This window comes from Brachionichthys hirsutus, chromosome 9, assembly GCF_040956055.1.
Source record: "Brachionichthys hirsutus isolate HB-005 chromosome 9, CSIRO-AGI_Bhir_v1, whole genome shotgun sequence".
Taxonomy (NCBI): domain Eukaryota; kingdom Metazoa; phylum Chordata; class Actinopteri; order Lophiiformes; family Brachionichthyidae; genus Brachionichthys; species Brachionichthys hirsutus.
Window position 1 is genome coordinate 14,318,655 of NC_090905.1, and position 11,273 is coordinate 14,329,927.

The 11,273-nt window shown below is 51.7% G+C and overlaps 1 protein-coding gene across 1 annotated transcript in view; it reads right to left on the reverse strand.

The window, feature by feature from the left end:
- LOC137899565 (leukocyte elastase inhibitor-like) overlaps positions 1–959 on the reverse strand; it is a 2,636-nt gene extending 1,677 nt beyond the window's left edge. The window contains exons 1-2 of the mRNA XM_068743602.1: positions 832–959; positions 238–408 (exon numbers count right to left, since the gene is read on the reverse strand). Coding sequence (XP_068599703.1) covers positions 238–402 — 165 coding nt within the window. The 5' untranslated portion in view covers positions 403–408; positions 832–959. The remainder of the gene's footprint in view (positions 1–237; positions 409–831) is intronic.
- Between the last annotated feature and the right edge of the window lie 10,314 nt (positions 960–11,273).

Consider the following 11,273-nt stretch of genomic DNA (forward strand, 5'->3'; position numbering starts at 1 on the left):
CCACGGCTGCGGCGCGGCCTTTGTTCCCCGGTTTGTTCTGTTGGTGCGACTTTAACCAGGAACTACAGCCGACAGCTCTGAAGCGATTCGTCAAATGAAGTAAAGCACGAAGCTCAACCCGTCACACACGGGTTTCATGAACCTTCCGCTTCCAAGGAAGCACTACAGGGTTCAAAGTTCACTGAAGACACACCTTTCAGTGTGGCCTGCACGCACACCGGGTCACGGTGGGCTTACCTGTGCCATCTGGGCGGCAGTGTTTCCTTTAGCTCCCAGGTAAACCATAGCCATGGCTGAGCTGATGCTCAGGGGGGAGACAAAGACGTTCCCGCGGTTCTGTTGACCCAGAGTTCGGAGGAGCTCCAGAGCGAAAGCCGTGTTCGAGCTGCTGACGGCGGCCATGGCGTCCTGCAGAGAGAAGGGGCTGCTCAATAACTGCGTCATCGATGCTGCGAGATCACACGGACGACTTCTAATGCAAAGTGAACCCACAAAGACGCTCAGGGAAAAGGAGGACTGACCTTTCATAACTCTGAGTAGAGATTTGGATCGAAAATGAAGGATAATCGGAAGCAAACATTTTATTTGCTCGCTATCCCCCATATAAAATAAAATTAACGCAAGATTCCTTAAAATAAAATAACTGAAGGGAAAATCTTCAAATTGGAATAATCTGTATTTGCGCACAAAATGCGCCACACATTAAAGAAAGCTAAATATTACTACGTTCCTTTAACGCAACACAGCAAGCCGCATAAGGTGCGTTCAAGGCGCTGAGATAAACCTGCACACATCTCCACGGTGTGCTGTGCGCGTGAACTGCGACATTACCCGGTCTTCCTCACGCACTCTCTGGAACTGGCTCGTCCCGCACACGAGCGACGCGTGAACGAGAGAAAGCAACACGAGAAAACGGGCAGAAGTCCGGAAAAGTCCTCGAACTCCGGGTCCGGTGGCGAAATCCAGAAGTGCGCTGCTCATTTACACGGAAGACAAACAGGCGGTGGCCGCGGCGCGTGCGTGGGACGCGTGACCGCGCGTCGAGTCACCCGCTGGTGACAATGGAAGCTTTGATCCCACGCAGCTCCGCGCACAGGCCGTGAAAAGGTTGATTACAGCACAAATCTGGCAACCCTTGGACTCTGGCGCTCCCCGTTACAAACCCGCCTTATATCATCCCAGGAGAGCAGCCCCCCCCCCCCACACACACACACACACACACACACACTTTCTCATATTTTACTTACAGCAATGTTTGAAGTGAAAATATGACATTGATATAAAAAAAAAACGCAAATTAAATAGTTAGTGTGGTTTGAAAATCTTAAACCTTAAAAAAAATGTCAATCATATTTGGTCACAACTTCTTTCTGCACCCAAATGACAGTAAAAGCATTGAGAGGCGCTAAAAAGACAGCCTAAGAAACCAGAAGCGTGCGGGCTCACACCGAATCAGTTCGACAGCGATAACCCGTTCTAATCTCGGATTTTAAATTCAGCCGGCGGCGGCAGGGCAGTCCGATATGTCCAACATGCGATGCTGCTGGGTCGGCAGAGGACAGGACCCTTCATCGTTGTCCTTCTGACTCATTTACGAGAAAGCGAAGCAGCGGGTGTGGCGGCTCAACTCGCTTGACCTTCGCCCTTCAGGCATGAGGAACGCTCAACGACAGCCGAACGTGCAGGAGCTTGAACTCGGATTCAAGGCTGCACTTAGATGCAATCAAATCAGGTGTAAAGTATCTGGTAGCGATTCTGGAGCGGCGTCTCTGCACCGCTGCTTGACCAAAGAAACACAAATGCATCTAAAGATTACACGATAACCTAAATATGCAGGGATCGACACGGGTTCGGCCTCCCCGACCAGGTCACTGGAAACCAGTGTCGAGCGTCCCGGCCTCCGGAGGCTGCGTCTTCACTAACGTTTAACGCGACTGCGACGCCGGCGCTTCCTGAGAATAAAAAGAATGCGACATGATACGTCTTTAAAACTCTGCCGCAACCAGGATCCGAGCAGCTGAGAATACCTCGCAGTAAACGCAGCACGGGCCAGAGGTCAGGTTTCCATTACTTTCTTTACTTGCTGACATTCCGCCGTAGCATTTTGCTTCCCGGAAGCTAACAGATGTCGGGTGATCTGCGCAGACATGTTGGTTTTTGAAAGGCCAGGTTGAAGGGCGGCCGTGGGAGGAGTGACAGGCGGCGTCGGTTGGGTCAGCCCTTAACGCCGTTATCGTTCGCTTACTTTTTTTTTTAAAGTAAGCGAATATTTATTGTTGATAGCAGGAAGCCTTCGAACAGGCGGGGCGTGACGGAGCTGTGCGTTAGCATCCTTCCTGGGGTAAACATCGCCATTGACCGCTGATAACCTAATCGAGTGCGAGCTAAACATAGAAACACAAACATTTGTCCCGGGACGACTGTCCAGCGCTGATGCAAAGCACTGCTAAGCCCTGCAGCAACAGACGTGAGTGCAACCAATTAGCACAGAGGGGGGAGGCGGGGGGGGGGGGGGGGGGGGGGGTTCAGTGTCAGGACCCGTGAGGGTGGGCTCGCTAATGGGAGGGTCAGGACAACAACCCATGACTTTAACGAGATAATCCCGGGAGAGGTGCTAGCTAGCGTTAGCTCAAATCCCTCTGCAGATTGAATCTAAATGTCTCCAGACTGGCCTGTGAACTCGATAAAGTTTATTCCTAATTTAGAAGCAGGTTAGCGGCGCATTAGCATCATTTCTGCAGCTTGTTAGCATCTTGCTTTTCGGTTTTCCTGCGAGCAGCTCCATTATTTTCGTCCACTTTGACTGTAGCTTCAGACACAGCAGGCCGCGTTTCTCTTTATGCTAGCTCTGATTGCTGCATGCGCATCGACAGCAGAAAGAGTTAGCGACTAGCCGGTGAACTCGGGGGGGTGCCTGGCTGGTAATGAGCCAAACGGTTCCCCCGAGAGCTGGCGAAGACTTTGATCTAAAAGTAGAACGGATGTCGGGCGTGTTTGCTCGGGTTGTCGTGACACCGCTAGGCGTGTCTGTTGGGCGCTTTGCTGCTCCGGTCAGAAGGTGTCGATGCTCCGCAGCTGTCAGGCGGCACAAATCATCCGTCGTGAACAAAAAGCCAAGGATAACGAGGGTATTCTTTAAATATGACTCTCTATCTTTGCCCCGTCGGGCCCCCTGCCTCCCCCCCACACTGTCCCGGTCCTCCCCCCTCTCCTCCAGCAGAGACTCATGGCTCTCTGACATACCCCTCGTTCCATTATAACACGCCACATTCCCTGGAATGCTTCCTACACTCTTGTGGTCCCTGGGTCCAGAGCAGACCCCTCCCTCTCACCTCCCCATCCCCTTCCTTTAGCGCTTACCCCCCCGGGCGTCTGCAGCTCCAGCTACAGAGAGTCACCGGCAGCCGGAGCGTTCTCATTGAGCCGTCCCTCTGCCAGTCACGCCGAATCGGCTCTTCCTCGCCGCCCGGACCGTTTGGGGAGCAGAAGGAAGGAATCCTGGAGGGACGGTCTCCATCAGACCCGTTAGAGACATGGGAGGGAAGGAAAAGAAAGTTTTGGTGATTGCTAATGTGCCCGCCTACCAAGGGTGAGTCCTCAGGGCTTTGTCTTCGGCCCTGCTGCAGACTGGAGCCTCTATTGTGTGAATAGATTTCTTTGAATTGCAAAACAATCTTAGACTTGCACAGCGGCCATGTTTTTTTTTATTCTAGCACCTCTTTTCCGGCGGTATCCGTGGCACTCTGGTCTATTTAACGTTTAATGCTTTCCGACGGGTTTTCCTCTCATTGGGATAAAATGTGTTTGATTTGAGGGCAGAAGCAACACAAACTAAACGTTTCCTCGCGAGCTGGAATCAACACAATCACCTCACCTGAGTATCAGAGCTGTAAAGAGATCATGTTGGGGATCGTGGGCCGCGGGGTCGATGCCTGTTAGGTGCAAAGCGGAGCAGAACCGAGTCCGCTGGACTGGAATGAAGCGTTCCAGGGTCTGCGTTGACCTGCAGAGGTTGAACGCTGCTGTCCTTCCTGTTTGTACCTTTCAGCACTGGATGGGTTAAACCACTCACAGCAGAGCGTCAGCGTTTCCACAGCTCGTTATCAGGACATCCTGGTCCAGCCATCTGCATCGGACACCCCGAGTTCGGTCTTGGCTTTGAGGCTGCGCGGAGTTGGCAGGATGGAAACGTCCAGTTTAGCTTCTCCATAGGATCGTGTCAGCCAGTCAGCACGTCTAAGTTTATGCCTATTAATTCTAAAAGCGGTTTTCTGTTACGCGACTGTCCTCGCTAATGAAGGAGCGTGGGTTGGAAAATATGTCCAGAATGTGTTTTTTTTGGGGGGGGGGGGGGGGTGGTCCAGTCGGTTCGTCTTTTACCGCAGGGAATTTGCAGATCCACGCTGAGACGTGTGTTGTGTGTATTTAATGACGTTTAAATACACACTTTGAGTTTCATCGTTCCTTTGGGTGAGTTGAACACACATTTGGTTTGGATGGTCGCGTCCTGAGATGGACATCCTTCACATTCCTGTGGTTTACAGGGTGAAGACCGTCCTCCCTCCCGTCCAGCTCTGGGACTGGACCCTCTGTCCTACTTTTAGGCCCCTATTTCACCATTTTTGCTCTTTCCCCGCACATACACACGACACGCCGCCGACTCGCTGTCTCCTCTGGCCACTTCACGTTATCTGACAGTCACTCGAACCCGCGGCTGAGACACAAAGCAGAAGCTGAGATGATCTCCAGGGACGCCACTGAGCGATGCTCCAACAGGCTTGTTATTCCACACCCGGGTCAGACTAGACGAGGACTACAAGACCCACTGCCGTAGGGATAAAAATAAATGGTTAACACTCCATATATGGTCGAGGGCAAAATGTTTTTGTGAACGTCACAAATGATTAAAGAGAAAACTGAGAACTAAACAACTCAAAGAGAAGCTTACCTTACAGTTTGCGTGGAGCGAAGGCACACAGCAGCCATCATGCGTTTTGTAAACTTGATGCTAACATGCTAAATGCACCAGTAAAGTACAACAGGAAATATTTGAGAACAGCTTTTGTGCTGCGTGGCTTCATATTCTTTGACTTACGCTCTGAGGAGTTCCCCTGGAGGAACTGGAACATGTTGGGACTCCTCTTCTTCATCAGTCACCGCCGTCACCTGACCAACGATAGGCGAAAGAAAATAGATGGACGGAGTGATTGATGTTGGTTTCATTCCCTGAGCATCAAGTATCTCAAGTCTCAACTTCCCATCCATGTCAGTAACAATCAAATCAGAGCGACTCCCCAATCTGACCTTATTTACAAAGGTAGACGGTCCAGAACATGGACGTTTGCATCCAAGGTGTTTTCCGAACCTAATCGTTTTTATTCGTAAGGGTGTAGCACAATTAGAAGCTTTGTTTCGGCGTTACCGTGACAAAGAGACAAACTAGGTCACAACGAGCGCCCTCCTGGGCCCCATTAGTTCCAGCGTGTCACTGTAATACTTTTTTATTACCCCCCAGTACCATTTTGAGTCCTTTACAAGACATAAAATAGATTTACAGCGGGCTGTTGCGTTGTCACCTGCTGCTACCATCCTTCATAGTGCCTCCGTTTTTAACACGCCATTGTTCCCAGCTTGTACTTTGCACAATTAGCCTCTTAGAATAAACCCGTGGACGTGTTTGGACTTTGATCACAGTCCCAGAAATAATTCTACGCACAACCACCCTACAATGGTGACCCCCCTCCGATAAACATTAATGTTCATATACTTTGAACCAAACGGTATAAATACATTCTAGGATGTCAAAGGTTTGAGAGAAGGTTGTGAACAGAAATGCAATTCCAAAAATGAATGGGAGGTTTTGAATTTCACCTGTGGCGTTCCACAGGGAACTAGTCTCAACCCCTTACCATTCTGTATCTGAATGCATCTGCAAATCTAATATTCTGATGATAAACACATTTATATGTCCAACATTTAACTAACAAGACTAAATCAAGCAATCAGAAGTATTGAACAGTTTGGATCGTGACTTTGATTACGGCAACTTGGGTTCTTAAAATATTGATTTTATTGCAAGTGATATTTGACCCTCATATTCGCCGTTCTGCAGAATTGCTGCTGCTGCTGGTGTCCAGCGAGGCTCGTGAACTTCCTGTGTCGGGTCTATGCAACAGTTTCTTTCTCTTATTATTATTATTACCAGTTGGCTCTCGTCGCTTTGCTCTTGAGGCACATTTGTGGTTGTAATGGAGGCATGGAGGATGTAAATCTGCCCTCTTCATTCTCCCTTGCTCTTTAATCATCCCAGCAGACAGACCTCGGGGGTCTTTACGATTCGTTGCTACTTTAAGAGGCATGAGACGCACGCAGTTCCTCGTCTCAGTTACATGGAAGGATTACGATGGAGCGGCTGGATAGGAACCCCTCGCTGTTTTATAGAAGGGATTACCGAGGGCCGCCAGCAAAACAAACAACCGCAAACTACAGAACCGCCTGGACCGCCATCGCTGACACGCAAGTCCAGCGACGACACGGCTGCATTCCAAACACAACGCTCTGACGTCACGGCGGTTAGAGCGACAACTGCGATGAGTCAAAGCGACCACAATGGAAAGTGATCGATGCGTCTGTAATTCCTGTCTCCCTGGCGACAGCAGCTCCCGCCTCCTACCGTTTTTTCACCGGTGGTGTCACGATGGCGCGGCCTTTGACCCCCCCCCCCCCCCCGGCCTGTACCAGCATGCACTGAAAATAAAGCAAGTGAACATAAACAAAGGATCTGTGTAAATAGCAGTAAAAACAACAGTCCATAAATCACAGCGTGTGAAAGAGCCTAAACAGCGACAGGTGCGTCCCGGCGCTCCCACGGCTCTAGCCCTGGAGCTGAAACCCAACCCTGAAAGCCCCCGGTGCTGAAGAACTGCCCCTGCCCGAGGTCCAGGCCGGCCTGCAGACGATTGTCAGGGAAAGGCGGAGGTATAAATCCCCCCGGTGATCCGCCCCGGGCCTTCAGGCTGGATCTCCGACCGCATCCCTCATGTGGGATGCAATTAGTTACTGCAGTCTAAAGGGAAGGCGATGCTGCAAATCAATCGGCTGGATCTTTAGGGAAGGGGTGGAGCTTGATTTTTAGGTCCTCTAATTTCCTAAAAAAATGCTGATACAGATTTACAACTTTTGTTTGAACAATTTTATCATTAACTGCAATAAAGAAATAAAACATCCAAATGGCTGCAATAGTTTTTTTTTTTTTATAAGAAATGAGACAGTTTACAAGAAAAGAAAATTTAGAAATGTTTTTTTTTTAAATGGAGAACAAGGTGATGGTTCAAATATCTGACTTTTATAAAGATACATTTCCAGTCACTAAAGATTGAAATGAACATTCTGCAGACTTGCTTTATATTTTTGTTCACAGAGAGCTGCTTGTGATTTCAGGTCAGGAAAGGAGATTCTGTGTAACGAGCCCATCGAGAAGAGGAGAAAACCCCCCCCTGCCGTACCGCCACCGATACCCATGTCCCCCATCGTGGAGAAGATGGAGGGCCTGAAGGCCATCCGTAACCGTAGCAACAGTCTCCGTCTGGGCCGACTGGCTTTCTACCGCCACCTGGAAAAGGTGGAGACCATGCGCAGCTTCTGGGAGCTGAAACAGGAGGCGCTGAAGGGAGAAAAGCAACAGGAAGCACAGGTAATCGTCCTCCCCCAGACAGACATGGATTAGAGATTAGATTATCACCGCATAATCCAACAACAACAACACGGGTCCCTCGGTCAGATTAGAAATCAATTCATCAATACTGATTGAGCCGCAGGGCTCGGCTCTCCGTGTCCACCATGAAGCCGGGATTCATGATTAGAGCGAGACGACGCTGTCTTTGTGACTCTGCTGCGTCACCTGCTGGAGACAGCCAATCAGCTGCCAGGACAGCAAAGCCTGCCAGTTCCTGCACCTGTCGGCAGGCCCCACGTCACCAGACAGGTGGAATGATGCTCAGCCGGTCCACTAGAGGGCGCTGCTGGCTGGTATATGGTCAGTCTGTCCCTCCCGAACACGCGCACGCACGCACACGCACACACACAGGAAATGAATGTATAGATATCGTGCTAAACCGTGAACGCACGCGTTATTTATTATCGATCAGAATCAGAAATGTCTTTATTGACAAGTTTAAATATATCTTGTATCTTGATGCAAAAAAAAAAACACACGAATATAATAAGTGGGAAAAAACTCCGAAAATGAACAGGAATGTAAAATAGACACTTTATAATATATAATCCGTAAAAAGATAGTCAAAATAAAGAATAAAGCAAGTTTCACGTTATTTAATAAGATCAAACAGAACATCAGAGGAGGCCGAAACCGTGAGAAGGTGAACTTCTGCTCTACAAGCACCCGAACCGAACTCACGGAACCGAACTCACGGAACCGAACTCACGGATCCGCTCCTGCCCCGCTACCTGTCTTGTTGGCGCAGCGGGCGCGCACGTGTGACACGTGACTAAACTCTGGCCCATCTATTGTGTCCGTTTGCGACGCGCAGAAGTATTTAGGAACCTGAAGGCGTGCGTGAAGTGCTGCGTCCGAGGTTAACGGATACCGCGGGGGGGGGGGGGGGGCAGCAGGAATCCGATGCTGCGTCCAGTAAGGACACCCTGGACCACCTGTCACCTGCTTGTCTCAGGGACAGCGCGCTGTCTCCTTTTAGGTCCCGGGGAGGGACGCATGGTGGAGGGTGAATGGTCGGCTGGGTGGACAGGTGACCCTGCGCAGACCCCCCCTCGGCTGCTCCGAGTCCACCGGTGGAGGTCTGCCGCGCTCCGCCTGGGATCGGAGAGGCTGGGCCCATCATGGAGAACCTCCTGAGGGATCAGGATATTTGGATCCTGGGGGGCGCGTGCCTGGTGGCCACGTTGCTATGGAGACGGTGGCGGAAGTTATTCCCCGTTAAGAGGAGAGGGAGGCGCTCATCGTCTGCAGACGCGCAGGTAACCCGACGGTCGTGAACGTCGTTCTTTGGACGCCGGCTGATGACGTCATCTCCCCGTGGATGACTGGGCCTCTACGGAGACGGTTTCTGGAGGTCTCTGGAGGTTTCTGGAACCTTCAACCAGCCGACAGACGCTTGCGTTCTGCGCGTCGCGCGTCACGCGCACACGAGGCCTTAACGCCGTCCCGTTTGGTGCGTTGGGAACGTTTTTGTCCCTCCCGGCTCCCCGTCTCATCCTGTGTCCCTCTGGAATCGGGGCTCCGGAGGAATGTGCTGTTTTCGCCTCGGCTCACCCCCCGGTCGGTGTCCACTTTCAGCCGTTAGCGTAACTCATTACAGCGCGGTGGGGGGGGGGGGGGGGGGGCGGCTGACAGACACCGACTGAAACGCACGAGAGCCCGGTCGACACGCTGAGCGGGGCGCGTAACAGAAGTACGAGGAGCGCGTACTATTATGACACTGATTTCACGGTGGGGGGGCGGTTAATGGGGGGGTGGGGTGGAGGTAGCCCCAGCCTCGGGATGAGGTCCGTGACCCCCCCTGGGAACGGTTTCACCTGGATGTGCTCGGCGTTAGAAATCCACCTGGGAGTGTTTGCAGGGGGGGGGGGGGGGGGGGGGGGTCGATGAGGGCGTACTCAGTGGGAGGTTCTTAGCTTCAGGAGAGCTGGGGGGGGAGCTGGACCTGTCCCTGAAGCCACCATGAGGTCACGGCCTTGACCTCGGGTGGTGCCGCCGATGATCCGTCACCGTAGAAACTGGTCTGAATTCATGTGTGTGTGTGTGTGGGGGGGGGGGGGTTAGTAGGTCCTGGTTCAAGGTAACCAGAGCTGGGGAGTGACACCCCCCCCCCCACCATCATCATATTCTCTTACTCCCAAACTCCTCGACTGCCCTCTAGTGGCGAACTCAGACACCAACACTCTGCAGACCAGAAGGTCAAAGTCAAAGGTCAAAGAAAAAGCAAACGAAAAGGGACAAATTCATGATTGAAGTAGAAAAAATAAAAACTTGAGCTTATGGTAGGTTTTATTTATTTAGCTTGAAACTGACGACGATCAGCGTAATCTTTTTCTTCTTGCCTCCTTTGATTTAGGGGAGGTAGTGCCTTGCTCAGGAGAACCTCGGCAGTTAAAGCGCCGCCTGTAAAGGTGCTTTTTTATGGATTATGTGTGTGTGCGTGTGTGTGTGTGCACTCGCTTTTCACAGCGTTTAACGTCTACGCCCGCTTTGCAGACGTCCTGCCGCGCCTCCCGGTCCTGGGAGGAGCGTTTTTAGCGTCCCGGGCTGGGATTGCAGGCTGTCGGCAGCAGCTGCAGCTGAAGGCGGATAAACGGCGCCGCTTCTCTCCACCGCCGAGGCCTCCAAAAAAAGATCCAGAGACAGGAGGTGGCGTGAAAGTTGTTGGTGGAAGGACACGAAGCGCACGATGACTCGGCGATGGAACGCGTGCTTAAGTCGCCGGGACACGCCCCTGCTTACGTCACGCGTGAACCGAATGCTCAAAAGAGGAGGAAGGATTTTAAGTTTATGTGCTGCGGAGCGGCGCGACGGGTTCTACGAGATGACGAGGTCTCTGGTCCCGGCTGGGATGCCATTCGAGGGGGGGGAACCCTCCGTGGTTCAGGGGGCCCCCCCGTAGCTGGCCCGGGGCCCAGCCTGAGGTCAGACAGCTGATGTCTGATCTATTAGCGGGACCCGCTGCTGGTTTGGGGTGAAGGTGCGTCCAGGTTATCGCTTATTTGTGATTCTGCCTCGTGGTTTCCCGTTTCCTGTTTCCTGTCCTGTGAAAGCGAGGATGGGAGACGGAGCGTTCTGATTGGATAGGATTGGGAGAACGGCGATTGGTTTGTCTTGCTGATGAATGTGTTGACCGACGCGGTTACACGTGGAGGGAGGTCCTTAGACGAGGTCGTGCGGATTACGTTTTCTGTCTAAAGGGAGGAGAATGTTTGGTTTTTATAAAGCACGGCGACGTGCTCACACGCCGTGAAACTAGCATTCAGGCCGACATGCTCGTAAGTTTATCATAATAATCTGTCACCTGCGTGAACTGAGCGTCAGAAAGCACCGAGTAAAAGTGTAATCTCACTACTTTGCCCTCCTGACTCCAGCTACTGTCGGCCTGAGGCTATTATTGTAGCGCCGGGCTAACGCCGGTTGCATTCGTGTTGGATTACCGGACACCGGGACGAGAATAAGTGTTTCTGCGTCGTCCGGCTTCCTGCTGAGTAACTCAATCCGGCTCATTCCTCTATACCGTGCTGGCGCTCGTCCT